General features: G+C 34.3%; 1 protein-coding gene across 3 annotated transcripts in view; it reads left to right on the plus strand.

Annotated features, from left to right (window-relative positions):
* Nucleotides 1–15,341, plus strand: part of CEP350 (centrosomal protein 350) — a 132,983-nt gene that overhangs the window by 39,924 nt on the left and 77,718 nt on the right. For 2 of the 3 annotated variants that reach the window (XM_036844764.1, XM_036844773.1), the window contains exons 12-16: nt 952–2,012; nt 3,445–3,595; nt 4,987–5,159; nt 12,211–12,397; nt 14,764–14,984. In XM_036844764.1, coding sequence (XP_036700659.1) covers nt 952–2,012; nt 3,445–3,595; nt 4,987–5,159; nt 12,211–12,397; nt 14,764–14,984 — 1,793 coding nt within the window. The remainder of the gene's footprint in view (nt 1–951; nt 2,013–3,444; nt 3,596–4,986; nt 5,160–12,210; nt 12,398–14,763; nt 14,985–15,341) is intronic. The other variant, XM_036844769.1, reaches the window with a different exon arrangement.

Raw genomic sequence — 15,341 nt, forward strand, 5'->3', positions numbered from 1 at the left:
ATATAATGTCATCTAGGACATCTTTATTCTGTTTCTAGCCTTTAAGGATGCCCTATCAATTTTTCTTATAACTGGATTGTAATAATCTCATTTCTTTAGTATGTACAATGTTAAACATAACTGTTTGGTGTTTATTAAATGTGTGTTGGTTAGAGTAATATCATGCCTACAGTCTTAAGCATTTCTCTTTTATGTAACATTATTTTTAAACAGAAAGGTAGAGCCAATATTGTAAAAAATTTTGTCCACAGAGTTTTAAGGGTTATAATGCCTTCTCCTCAATAGTTTAAAAAATGTGTCTTAGTTGAAGAAAGCTGTTTACAAAACAGTATGTATGATAAGATTTCATTTTCGTGAAAATAACATGAAACACAACATACATGTAGAAAAATGTTTAGAAAGATATAATTCTTTTTTTAAAAGTTTATTTATTTATTTATTTATTTATTTATGGCTGCATTGAGTCTTCATTGCTGCGTGCAAGCTTTTCTCTAGTTGTGTCGAGCAGGGGCTGCTCTTTGTTGCAGTGCACGGGCTTCTCATTGCGGTGGCTTCTCGTTGCAGAGCACAGGCTCTAGGCGTGCGGGCTTCAGTAGTTGTGGCACGCAGGCTCAGTAGTTGTGGCACACGGGCTTAGTTGCTCTGCGGCATGTGGAATCGTCCTGGACCAGGGCTCAAACCCATGTCCCCTGCATTGGCAGGCGGATTCTTAACCACTGCGCCACCAGGGAAGTCCTAGAAAGATATAATGAAATAGTGATAGTGCCTCTTTCTCATTGGTTAGCTATGAGTGATATATATCTTTTTTATCCTTTGTCTGTCTGTCTTTTTTTTTTTTTTTTTGCAGTGGCTATGCATTACTCTTATAATCAGAAAAAACAAAACTTAAAAGAAAGGTGGCTTAGTTTTGAGGTCCTGTGTTAACTAACATATTGTAACTTTTATTTCCAGAAGGGATTTGATGGATCCTACATGGATGCAGCCTGACAGACTGAGTCCACGAGTCCACCATTCTCAACCACAGCCTCTTGTTGGAACAGCTGGAAATTTACTTTCCCATCTCTTGAGTCTAGAGCATGTAGGAATTTTGCATAAGGATTTTGAATCCATTTTACCAACTAGGAAGAATCATAATATGGCTTCAGGGCCATTAACTTTTACACCTCAACCATATCTGACCTCACCAGCTGCTCATCCAGATGCCTTGTTAAAACCTACTGCTAGCCAATATAAGAGTAAACTGGATCGTATTGAAGCCTTGAAAGCAACAGCTGCTTCTTTGTCCAGCAGGATTGAAAGTGAAGCTAAGAAATTAGCTGGGGCTAGCATTAACTATGGGTCAGTATGGAACACTGAGTATGATGTGCAGCGAACACCCCAAGAAGATGGACATTGGACCAAGGCTATAAGTCCACCTGTGAAAGAGGATGCAGAAGATGTTTTCTCTGCTCGAATTCAAAAGATGCTGGGAACCTGTGTATCTCATGCAACTTTTGATGATGATCTTCCTGGTGTAGGCAACCTTAGTGAATTTAAAAAGCTTCCTGAGATGATAAGACCTCATAGTGCCATATCAAGCTTCAGAATGAGATCCCCTGGTCCCAAACCAGAAGGGCTGCTGGCACAGTTGTGTAAGAGGCAGACTGACTCTTCTAGCTCTGATATGCAAGCTTGTTCTCAAGACAAAGCCAAAATGTCTCTTGGTTCCAGCACAGATTCAGTGAGTGAAGGGCCTCTTCTTAGTGAGGGTAGTCTCTCTGAAGAAGAGGGAGGTCAAGATGGACGGTCCCCTTTGAAGTTAGCAGAAATCTTAAAAGAAAAGGAATTTTGTGCTGGAGAAAGAAATGCTTATGAACCCATCAAAGAGTTTCAGAAGGAAGCTGAAAAATTTTTGCCACTCTTTGGGCCCATAGGTGGTACACAGAGCAAAGGGCCATGGGAAGAACTGGCAAAGGGAAGTCCACATAGTGTCATTAATATTTTTACAAAATCATATAAATTATATGGAAAAGGTGAGAAAAATAAGTAACCCTTGTAATATTTGTATGTTATCTTAAGATAAATTATTTCATAATTCTGTACAAGATAATACTTAACTATAAATTTTCATCATTCATTACAAGGATAGTAGAGATTTATTATTGTCCAAATTAATCTGAGTTATCTGCAAGCTTCAACTAGAGTATTCTCATTTAATCTTTAAAATTTTAGTTTTTAGCTGTTATTGTCATAAAACAGTGGTTGGTGGTTATAGAAATTTTGGTCTAATTTAGAGAAATTCATAGGTGATGTTCAGGATTGGTATGTATCAAGTGTATACTAGGTTTACTGTGACCAGAGTTATATATTTAGATAGAAAATAAGTATATTTCTTAAAACAGTGATTTGTGTGTGAATCACTGGGAATATAGTGGTCAAGAATTGAGAGGGGCAACTGCAGTAACATTTCTAATGTGGAAACAGATCTATTACTGTTTGTCAAAACTAATTTTAAAAACAGACTTCGAGAGTAGTGTAGCTATATATTTGGGTCCTGAAACAATAACTTTTAAAGTTCCCTTTTTATCCCTGAAATCCTGCAACACAACTTTTCCTTTTCTGTGGTGGCCTCAATTCCTTCAAGTCCCTTTCTCTGTTCTTCTACTGTAGGTGGATTCTACACATCTTATGCTAGTATAACCTTAGAATTCCCAGGTTGGAGAGTGAGGCTGAGCCCTAAGTCAGCCATGGATACTGTGGTTTTTCATTTCCATTCTACATAGTGAGCAACTTATCTGACAAATGAATTGATTTCATCTGTTCAGCTTATGCTTAATTGGGTATCCCATTGCATTTTCCTAGAATTTATATTTAGCCACTTCAGTATGATCTTGTGCAGACCTGTATGTGCTATTGATCTCTTTTGTTTAACACTTATTTCTATAGGTGATAATTTTAAAGTTCTTTGGATACTAAAGTTCTTTTGGTTAAAGCAAAGTGCTTTTAAATCAACCCCCTCAATTTTTTTTCACAAGAAAGTTGGATTTGTTCTTAAATCCTTCTGTTAGATTTTCATTAAGATATTATACTGAAATGTTTAGAGTTGAAATGATATGTTATCTGGGATTTGTTTCAAAGTAATATTTGGGGAGAGTTACAGATGGAGGGAATAGGAAGTTTAATTGAAACTAGATTGGTCATGTGTTGATAATTGTTAAAGGTAGGTGATGGATGCACTGGTTTCATTGTATGATTCTCTCTACTGTCATGTATGTGTGAAAATTTCCCTAATAAAAAGTTAAAAATGTACTGTTAGGTATAAAGATTAACTTGAAAAGAAGCCCTAATAAAAGCAAACTAAAATGTCCCTAAATCCGTGTTGTTAATCTCCAGGTTATGGAAAGCGTTGCTTATAGTTTTTTAAATTTTTGTTTTAAAACACATTTCAATTATTACTTTTGACAGGATTTGAAGACAGGTTGGAAAGAGGAACATCAGCATCACGGCCTTTGAATGCCATCACAACCCCTCTAAGCAGCATTTCATATGAAGATGATTTTGTCTCCTCTGCAGGGAGTGGGACTTTGACAGAAAAAAAGTCAGCTCTTGAACCCAAGTAAGAAGAATATGTTGACAGTATGGAGCAAAATCTGAAGAGTGAGAAAAATGTACAAATGAGAACTATGGTCTGAATATTAGTCAAATTTTCCTTGTTTAAAGATAGCATAGTGGTTATTAAGAGCTTGGGCTCTGGATCCAGACTGTGTGGGTTTAAATACTGGCTCTCCTAATTATTAGTTGTTTGTCTTTGGGCATATTGCTTAATTTCCCTGTGCCTCAGTTTTCTTCTCTGTTAAAGTATTACAAATATTCAGTGAAATACAAAGTATGTAGAACAGGGCCTGGCACATAATAAGCAAAATACAGGTTGTTATATCAATCTGTGAATCCCCAGTAGAGGTTAGTATTGGGAAAACTATCCCATGGTATATTAATGTGAGATGATTAAGAAATGGTTTTCTGTGATAGAATTGAAGATGACTAGATAGACCCTTGACTTCATGATCCTCAGTAATCAGTACATTTTTTTATAATTGGGATAACATCTAAAATTTTGCAAATCTTTGAAAAATAGCAGTATTATAACATTAATACTTATTGAGCACTTAATGTACAAGGCCCTGAGAGGACTGAGTGGGCTTTACCCGTATTAACTCATTCTTACAATAGCCTGATATAAGTATTTTTGTTATTATTCCTACTTGAGAGAGGAAACTGAAGCACTAATGTTGTTACTTGTACAGCGTCATATAGTAAGTGAATCAGATTTTGTCAGAGAGAATTTCCTCCCTAAATTTTGTTACCGTATAAAATAATCTGTAATTACTCACATGCAGTGTAACTTTCTTCACAAATTACAAATTGTAATGCACATAAAATTATTGGATGATCTTTTAAAAATTAGTTATATCTAGCTGGATTAATGAAAATAAGTATTATTAAGATTATAGCAGGAGAAGTATAATTTTAAATTTTGAACTTTAAAGAAAAGACTAATTTTTAAATCAAGACTTGCAAGAATTTAATTGTGTTGATGTTTAATATCACCAGTCAATATGATTTATTGCATTTTATTTCTCAGTTGAAGTAGAGCATATTAAATTATTGTTCCCTATAAGATTATCAGAAGGAAAATAATAAATTATAAATTTGAATAGAAATTGAAGTCACATTTTTCAGTATCCAACATTATATTTTTTTCTCTTATGTGTCTGAATTACCCGTTTTTATTGGTTTCACTTCAGTAAAAAGCTGCCTGAGACTTTTCTCAGTAGTAAATTGAGTCATAGGCAATGATCCAGGTTTCTGGTAGTAAGAAACCAAGAAAAGTTTGATTATAGTTATATTCTCCTTGTGACTAAATAGAATTTAAAATATCTATAGTTTGAGCTGTGATTTGAGACTTCTTATTTCTTGCTTTAACCACTATTACTTATTCTTTGACAGTATTGGTAGTAACAGTTTAGGCATTCAGGAGGATCATTCTAGCAGGAAGTCTGCCTATGATCTTTCCTCTGTGGATGTTACCTCCCAGCACTCATCAGGGGCCCAGTCTGCTGCGTCGTCTCGTTCATCTTCTTCTTCTAAAGGAAAGAAAGGAAAAAAGGAAAAGATAGAATGTAAGTGGAATTCTACATGGTAATTTTTTTCTCTTACCAGTGACTTTGTGATAGTGATCTAAAGTTATGATTTCATTTCGTAAGTTAGATGAATTTCTTTATGATAATGTAATTGGCTTTCATATTTATTTATCATTACAACAATACCTTTTGATATATGACATTATAAATCTTACGCTTAGTACAAAAGGAATACATTAACAATGATAAAAAATTAAGGATTGTAGATAAATAATCATGCAAGAAACATAAATCTCTATTGAGTCTTCTGCTCAGAGGTAACTACTATTAATGTTTTTGGTGCCTATTTTTCCAGTATATACATAAAATCAGGCACACTCCCACATACATTTTTATTTAAAAAACAGAAATGAAATCATATTGTCTTGCAACTGCTTTTTAAAAAACTTTATATCATGTACATTTCTGAGTGTTATTAAATAAATATAATACTCAAGTTTCCTTATCTATAAAATGAAGATGATAATAGATGCTTTATATGGTAATTTCGAAGCTTACGTGTATGTGTACATCTCATTTGCTCTGTAGGCCTAGAGGTGAGAAGATAACAGTAATTAGGCAAAGGCCTCTTAAGCTCACTGGATGGTCCCTAGGGAATGATTTTGCCTCCAAAATTATTTTTTCTGATAGTAAAAAATTGCTCATTGAGTTAAAAAAAAAGGGGGGGGGGAGAAATCTGTAAATATAGAAAATATTTAAAAATTAAAAATCACCTGTATTCCCTCTACCTAGAGATAACCAATGTTAACATTTTTTTAGATTTTATTTTAGTTTATTGTGGTAAAGTATACATAATGTAAACTTCATCATTTCAACCATTTTCAAGTGTACAATACAGTGCTGTTAAGCACATTCACAGTGTTGTACAACCATCGTCATTACCTAATTCCAGAACTTTTTCATCATCCCATGCTGAAACTCTGAACCCATTAAACAGTAATTTCCCTTTCCTTCCTTCCCTGAGCCCCCGTTAACCACTGTTCTGCTTTCTGTCTCTATGAACTTGACTACTCTAGGTACTTCATATAAGTGGCATCATGCAATATTCGTCTTTGTGTGTCTGGCTTATTTCATTTCGCATAACGTCTTCACATTTCATCCATATTGTAGCATGTGTCAGAATGTCCTTCCTTTTTAAGGCTGAATAATATTCCGTTATATGTATATACCACGTTTTGTGTATTCTTTCATCAGTTGATGGATATCTTGGTTGTTTCAACCTTTCGGCTATTGGGAATAATGTGGACATGAACACTGGTGTGCAAATACTATTTGAATCCCTACTTTCAGTTCTTTTGTGTATATACCCAGTTGTAGACTTGCTGGATCAAAAGGCATTTGTATATTTATTTTTTTGAGGAACTGCCATACAGTTTTCCATAGCAGCTACAACCTTTTACATTCTCACCAGTAGTGCACAAGGGTTCCAGTTGCTCCACATACATACTAAAATAACCCTTGTTGTTTTCTGGGTTTTTGTTTTTTTTGAAGAACAGACATTCTAATGGATGTGAAATGTTAACATTTTTAGTAAGAATCCTTCCAGACAATCAGTAGGCGTATGTAAATAGAAAACGTTACATGTACAAGATCACATTTTATGTGATATTTTTTTCTGTTAATGGGTTACAGATACCTTTCTATGTTAGTAAATATGGATAACCCTTTGTAGTGACTACCTAGTGGTCTGTTATTTGGATAAATTGTAATTTATTTAGCCAATTCCCCATTGCTAGACATTTAGGTTCTTTTTTTTTTTTTTCCTATTATAAACACTGCTGCATTGAATATCCTTACAAATGCATCTTTATGCATTTGATCTGGTTCTTTCCTTTAAGAGAAAATCCTAGAAGGGAGATAATGGGACACTGAGTATGCCGTGCTTAAAATTTGGATACATTTTGCCAAATAGTTCTTCAGAAAACTAGTGCCACTTTATACTTCCAATGTGAGAGTGCTAGGAATAGATTCTTTTTAAATCATTAACCTAGTATAATTCTCTTGCAGATTGGAAGTGTTCTGAAAGTCTTTGGCAGGAACGTTAGACATCATTTTATCAACACTTCCCAAAGCCTGTCTTTTCTTGTGAAATACTGATTCAGTGCAATAGGCTGTTTCATAAGTATTCTGAGGATAAAAGAGCTCCATGGTTCCATAAACTTGGGAAAAGCTTTTAGAGTGAAACAGGCTTCTTTCTTGCAGGATTCATCAACACTTTTTTTTTTCTTTTAATTTTTTCAGCTGTATTAAGAGATAATTGACAAATAAAATTGTAAGGTAATTAAAGTGTACATCGTGATGATTTGATATACATATATATTGTGAAAGAATTCCTTCCATCTAGTCCGTTAACTAACACATCCGTCACTATATATATATATATTGGTGAGAACATTTAAGTTCTACTCTCTTGGCAAATTTCAGTTATACGATACGGTGTTATCAACTACAGTCACCATGTTATACATTAGATCCTTGGACCTTATTTATCTTATAGCTGAAAGTTGGTAACCTTTTACCAATATCTCCCTATTTCCTCTACCCCTGACAACTACTTTTCTACTCTGTCCTTTTACGAGTTTGGATTTTTTAGATTCCACATATAAGTGATATTATACAGTATTTGTCTTCCTCTGTCTGACTTATTTCACTTAGCACAGTGCCCTCAAGGTCCATCCATGTTGTCACAAATGGCAGGATGTCCTTCTTTCTCATGGTCGAATAATATTCCATTGTATATATACCACCTCTTTATCCCTTCATCCATTGATGGATGGTTGTTTCCATATTTTGGCTGTTGTGAATAATGCTGCAATGAACATCAGAGTGCATATATATTTTCCAATTAGTGTTTTCATCTTCTTTGGATAAAATCCCAGAAGTGGAATTGCTGGATCATATGGTAGGTCTACTTTAGTTTTTTGAGGAACCTCCATACTGTTTCCCTTTAGAAAACTGTCTATTCAGTTCCTTTGCCCATGTTTTAACTGGATTGTTTGCTATTGAGTTGTGTGAATTCTTTATGTATTTTGGATATTAAGCCCTTATCAGGTATATGATTTGTAAGTATTTTACCATAGGTTGTCTTTTTATTTTGTTGATGAAGACAAAATTTGGAAGTTTTTTAGTTTGATGTCGTCTCACATATTTATTTTTGCTTTTGGTGCTTGTGCTTTTGGTGTTCATCAACACTTTTAATGTGCTAATATGGATTATTTATTTTAGGATGAGGATGAGGCTATAGTATGAAGTATTTTTCAAATTTATTTGACCACAGAATCAGTTCTTCAATCAGCATGTTACATTAGAATTCAGCAGAATACATTTTGGGAAATGCCAATCTTGCTCAGTTCTTTTATTTTGCAGTTGTTATTCTTTGTTATGTTAGTGTCTCACCTAAGGTTACTAACTAGTTACTGGCGAAGCCTAGATTCTGGCTTCTAACTCCTAAATCAAGTGTACCTTCTACTGCAATACCTTGTACAAGTTAAGATATCATGATATATTAAATATATGAGTATAAACAATATAATTCAGTATAGGTTTTAAAAATTATAATCTAAAAACTTGGTTAGATGAAATACAGGTACTGTTTTTGGCTTTCAGTTTCCCTGATCCCGCTCACAATGCCTTAAAAAAAACCCATATATTTTACTTTCCACAGCATCAACTTAAACTTAGTACTTTATCCCAAAGTTATAAGATGTGTAAATTTTGTTGTATATGCTCCATCTGGTGGTGAAAAAGATTGTCTGCATGCTCACTCAGCTCCTTCCCAATGTAGTGAAAATAGTTGGTAGATTAAAGTGGTAATCATAAGAAAAAATTATTTATCTTAATTTAACTTTAAAACATATAAATATACTTTCCTTTGGCAGTCTTTTAAACTGCGGGCAAACGTTTTCTTTGCATATAGGTCCCTTGTTTGGAGTTTAGATCTTTCTTGCTTAGACCATTGTATTGTCTACAATTTCTAGTTTTTTGAAATCAAGAACAATTTTTCAATTGTGTATTTATTTTCAAAAAAATATATTAAATGAATGAAGTGTTTTTATTATAAGAGTGCGTCTTTATTATGGAAAAATTAGAGATAAACAGTATTAACAGCTTGCTTCTAGCCTAGGGATCATGAATAGATTTTAGATTATAGAATTCTTTCTCATTGATTAATAATCGTCTAGATTATTTGTGTGTTTTTCTCCCCATTATGATAATGCAGTCAGCATATTTAATTCATTGTATATATCTTTACATAGCTTCCTAGGATGAATTACTATGAGTCAGGTGGAATTTCTGAGTCAAGGGCTTGGCTGGAAAATGATTTTTATATATTTTTTGAGTTGTCCTCAAGAAAGGATATATGAGTTTGCACTCCCATGAAAATGGTGTATGAGTATTATTTCCTGTGTGTACTGAGTGACACTCAAGGTTTCATTACTTTAAAAATATTTGCTAATCTAATAATGAAAAATGGCATCTCATTGAAGTGATTTGCATTTCTTTGATAGTTGGGTTTGATATTTCTCATATGGTAAGACTGTTCTCATTTTTCCTTTTTTAAACCAAATTTTAATGAAAAATTGTTACCTTATTACTATCACTACAGCATAATATGGCATAATTTTAAAATTTACCTATTTTTTATTGGTAAAAATAGCTAACATAAAATTTGCCATTTTAACCATTTTTAAGCATACCATTCAGTGGCGTTAAATTTGTTCACACTGTTTGCAACGAAGTTTCACTACCATAGATCTCCAGAACGTCTTCATCCTCCTGTACTGAAACTCTGTACCTATTAAACAGTGACTCCCTATTCCTCCCTCTCCAGCCCCTGGCAGCCACCGTTCTACTTTCTGTCTCTATGAATTTGACTAGGAAATTTAACCATTGTTAAATGTCCAGTTCAGTGGCATTAAGTACATTCACACTTTTGTGCAACTATCACCATTTTATCCATCTCCACAACTGTTTCGTTATCCCAGACTGAAACTCTATACCCACTAAATAATAACTCTCATTTTCTCCTCCCTTTAGCCCCTGGTAACAGCTGTTCTACTTTGTGCGTCTCTATGAATTTGCCTACTCTAGGACCTCATATAGGTGTATAATCATACAATATTTGTTCTTTTGTGACTGGATGGCTTATTTTACTTAGCATGATGTTGTCAAAGTTCATCCATGTTGTAGCATGTGTCAAAATGTCCTTCCTTTTGAAGGCTGACTAATGTTTCATTGTATGCATATACCATGTTTTGTTATTGCGGTCATTGCTGAAGTTACTTCTGTCTTTTGGCTGTTGTGATTAATGCTGCTGTGAACATGCGTGTACAGCATAATTGTTTTTTTCTTTACTTTTCCATTTTCTTTTGATCTTTAACCATATATCTACATTAAAAAAATTTTTTTAACTGTCATTAAAATGTGCACATGATTCTTTTTTCTGCTTTTTTTTTTTAACCTAGCAAATATTTTTCTGTGCTGCTATTGAAACATATCACCAAGGTGAACAATGCCCTAGACTTAGAGTCATGAGGCCTGGGTTTATGTCCCATTTCTGCTATCGACTGTGTATCCTTAAGTTATTTAGCCTCATAGATCTCTAGTTACCTCATCAGCAAATTAATTATATGGTACCCACTTCATAAGGTGTTTAAGAGCAATAAGGTAATATATATGCAGTGCATTTTAAATTACAGAGTGCTATTTAAATATTCAAGTTACTGTTATCTATGTAATATAGACAATTCTATTGTCGGAAATGTAGGTTGAAATTTTTTTTTAATTAACTTATTTTTGGCTGTGTTGGGTCTTCATTGCTGCGCACGGGCTTTCTCTAGTTGTAGTGAGCGGGGGCTACTCTTCGTTGCAGTGCTCGGGCTTCTCATTGCGGTGGCTTGTCTTTGTTGCGGAGCATGGGCTCTAGGCACGTGGGCTCAGTAGTTGTGGCTCGCGGGCTCTAGAGCACAGGCTCAGTAGTTGTGGCGCATGGGCTTAGTTGCTCCATGGCATGTGGGATCTTCCCAGACCAGGGCTCGAACCCATGACCCCTGCATTGGCAGGCGGATTCTTAACCACTGCGCCACCAGGGAAGTCCCGAAATTTTTTTAATTATAAAGTTATGCATTGAATGTCATGCACAATTTGTGTTTTGTTTGTTTCAATAATCTCCTTAAGATACCCCTGTAAGTAAGATTATTCTTAGTCAGAGAATATGAACAGTTTTATGAATCTGGCTACTTAGTTCTTGCCATAGAGTTTTTTGAAAGGATTATATAGTTCAGTTGGCAGTTGATACCATTTTTCTCTTACCTCTGGGTTTTATCCTTAAAAAATTTCCTTTTGGTTACTTTTTTATAGGGATAGAGTAGTACTTATTCTTGTTTAATATGTTTGTCTTTTTTTTTTAAACATTTGATCTAAGAACAATTTATTTTTTAATAGCCAGTGGGAGATATTAATGGAAGAAATTTCACTTTCCTTAAATGGAAGCGAAGAATGAAGAACTGCTTTATCTTAGATATGAAAAGCAAATTTTTTTTTTTTTAAAGAGGGAGAGGAAAGAGGGAGAGGAAAGAGGGAGAGGGAAGCAAATTTTTTTTTTAAATTAATTAATTTATTTATTTATTTATGGCTGTGTTGGGTCTTCGTTTCTGTGCGAGGGCTTTCTCTAGTTGCGGCGAGCGGGGGCCACTCTTCATCGCAGTGCGCGGGCCTTTCACTGTCGCGGCCTCTCTTGTTGCAGAGCACAGGCTCCAGACGCGCAGGCTCAGTAGTTGTGGCTCACGGGCCTAGTCGCTCTGCGGCATGTGGGATCCTCCCAGACCAGGGCTCGAACCCGTGTCCCCTGCATTGGCAGGCAGACTCTCAACCACTGCACCACCAGGGAAGCCCGAAGCAAATTTTTTTAAAGTCCATTTTAAGATATTCTGGTTTGTACTTTTTGTTATTTTATTGAAATCTAGGTATCAGTTCTCTCTTAGTAGCTTCTAATATTGGGAATCAGTTTTATAAGAAATTTACTTTACAGGGCTAGATTCACTCACTGGAAATATTCAGAACTCACTTCTTGATGAAGAAAAAGTACACTCTAGTTCAGAACGTGGCTCTCATCAAGGAAAGAAATCTGGAACCAGTAGCAAACTTTCTGTTAAAGATTGTGAGCAGACTCTTGACACTGATAGCACTTTGGAGGATCTTTCTGGGCATTCTTTGAGGTAAAGTAATGCATATTTTATACTGTAATTCATATTTAATTAAAGTTACAATATCATTGATGTTCAGAGAATTCACTTAATAAATTTATGTTTTTTTGTGGTTTTGTTCATAGCTCTAGTCATTATCTGTATTTTAGAATATAGTCATCTCTCACCTAAACAATTACAACCACTCACACAGGAATTCTCTGCCTCTAGCACAACCTACCTTTCTATTCTAAATGCCATTGCCACAGTTGTTTTCTTGACTCAATCCTTTGACCAAGCAACTACTCTCCTTAGGGTACTCTGGGAGCTCACAGTTACCCCACAGATCAACATTAAGAGCTTAACTTTATTTGAAGTGTTATCACTAGGCTACCAAAGACTATCTTATTTCCTTTGTTTATACAGTTTTCTTATCAACTGTATTCTTCCACTCTTTAAACACAACCGCTTAGTGTTCTTTTGGTATCATTGTTTATTTGTACCTCTGAACTTTTCTCTTCTGCTCAACTTATTAGATGACTCAAGCAGATTTTGAAATCTCACTCTTCCATTAATTATGGAACTTGTACACTCTGTTTTTTTCCTTCTTTTTAATATCATAATATATTATGCACTTAGCCTATTGCTTACACATAACTGTTGCTTTATGTACAGTTCCTACTCTGTCTCCATGACTTTTTATCTGCTGCACTGGTTTTGTCCTTCTGGAAACTTAAGCTCTGAGAAGACATGAATATTTCTTTTTTATTTTAAAACTATGTGCTTTTTCTAGTACAGTGTCACATACAGATAATCATTTTTAATGCTTTCATGTTGCAGATAATGCTGTATCATTAATACCATCATTGTTATGTTTAAAGTTGAATTTTAATTTCTTTGTCAATGATTTTGGAATTCAGAAAACTTTACCTTTCCTTAAGAGATACTCTGATGATTTAATTGGCAAAATCTACAAAGTTAAACATTTCTGAAACAGAATCCATAGCCAAATAAGTTGATAAATGCCCCATACTGTAGTCTAGACCCCCACTTTTCCACCTGTGGAGATTCACAGTGGATAAAACAATTTGAGGTTTTGATACAAAGGAGTCCAGATTTTTAAAAAATTATTTAACCTATTTTTTTCTTAACTTACATGGCTGTAGACACTGTCTGTCTCCACACTCTTTCCCTTTGTTTCCTTTTTATTTTTTGGAAAACTTAACTAACATCATTGGAAATGCTAATCTGGGGAAGTCTCTGCAGAACAAATATAAATTCGTCTTGTAAAACCGTAAGGTGAGATTCAGACAGAGTAGTTTGTTTTGATGTTGTGTTGGAATTCTTTCATGGAGACCTATTAGGAGACAGAAGTAATGATAATTCTTTTTATGTTCCATAAATGAAATTGTCAGACTGTTAAAAATGTATTTCTCTAAACCGTCAGTAGAAAATTAAAGGTCACTGGAAACAAGTGAGTGCCTCTCAAGACTACTTTTATTCAAATATTTAAATGCTGGTATAAGAGAAATGTTTACCTTTGAAAACTGTCTCATAGTTTTATTAAAGCTAAAAGTAAGCTTGCTTTAGTATGTTGAAATATGGTAACTGCTAACATGCTTTATAGGGTATTTGAGTAATTTAGTCAGTAAATAAATGGTTAGTGCAAGGCAGCATGCTTCTTGTTATGAGAAACAATACCTTTAATGAGCATGATTTCTCAAAGAGGGGCTAGACATGTGCCCGGTGTCCTTGAGTTGTTGTAATCAAACTGCTATGAGAGGTTACTTCTTAGGAAGTTCAGGAAAGAGCTATAGCATTAAAAAGTGGACAGAAACAAATGGACATATATAAAGTATTTAGAGATGGTTAGTATGAAAATTTTTTGCTGTGACTTTTTGGTTAAGAGGAATAACAAGTAATTTTTGTCATTTAAAAATTTTTAACACAAAATGATATTTTATTCTCTTTCAGAGACATATTTTAAGATATTTTTTATAAAATAGACTTGACCTTGCCTTTTTGTATGGTTGTAATTTTATTGCTATATAAGCTCCAAGTATTCTAGAGGATTTTGCCTGATACTACAATAAGTGATTCACGATAAATGTACATTGTAGAGGAAAGAGTTGAGTGCCAATTTAATCAAGAGACTCTTTTTGCATATTATTTTGGACAGGGTTTGTCCCTAGCTTGTTCCCCACTGTAAATCTAGCAATAAGAGGAGTAGTCATAGTCATTCACTCAGCACAGCGACTCTGTTAAATGAATAAATGCCTGAATCACAGCTTTTTAAGGCTAATGTTAATAAAGTTATGCATGTTGTTCTTATTAATTGTTTAGATGGTTCTTGAAGTAGTTTTCCTTTCTCTAATGTCTTTATGAAACAAAACTTCTAGTGTCTCATCAGACAAGGGAAGATCACAGAAAACTCCAACTTCTCCCCTATCTCCAAGTTCCCAGAAATTGTTGCAGTTTGACCTTCCAGGAACTTCATTAGAAAGATCTAAATCCTCAATAGTAGTGACTCCAACTATAACAGGATTTAAGCCTAATGCAACTTTTGCTGATACGAACCTGGCTGCCAGCAGAACAACGACAGAGATGGCTTCAACACCAGGCAAGTAGATCCATGCAGCTGTAATTTAAAAAATAAGATATTAATTTTTTTCCAAAAATTTCTTTTCTTTCAATTAAACCATAGAGAAATGTTGTTTCAAGTGAATGCAATTACTTTTTGAAGTAGTAAACAAAAATTGTGCCCGAAAATAAATACTGAAAAGCACAAGAGATTCAATAGTGGTGACTTTTCCCATTTTGCCAGCGTTATTCAAAAGACACTTGAAAAATGTATCCCATATATGTACTCCTAAGTGTTCATAGGTATATATGTATTATGTACACATGCATGTATGTGTGCTCATACACACACAAAAGAAGTAACTATTAAGAAACATTGTACTAATAAGTCACTCTC

The sequence above is a fragment of the Balaenoptera musculus genome, chromosome 1, assembly GCF_009873245.2.
Source record: "Balaenoptera musculus isolate JJ_BM4_2016_0621 chromosome 1, mBalMus1.pri.v3, whole genome shotgun sequence".
Lineage (NCBI taxonomy): Eukaryota > Metazoa > Chordata > Mammalia > Artiodactyla > Balaenopteridae > Balaenoptera > Balaenoptera musculus.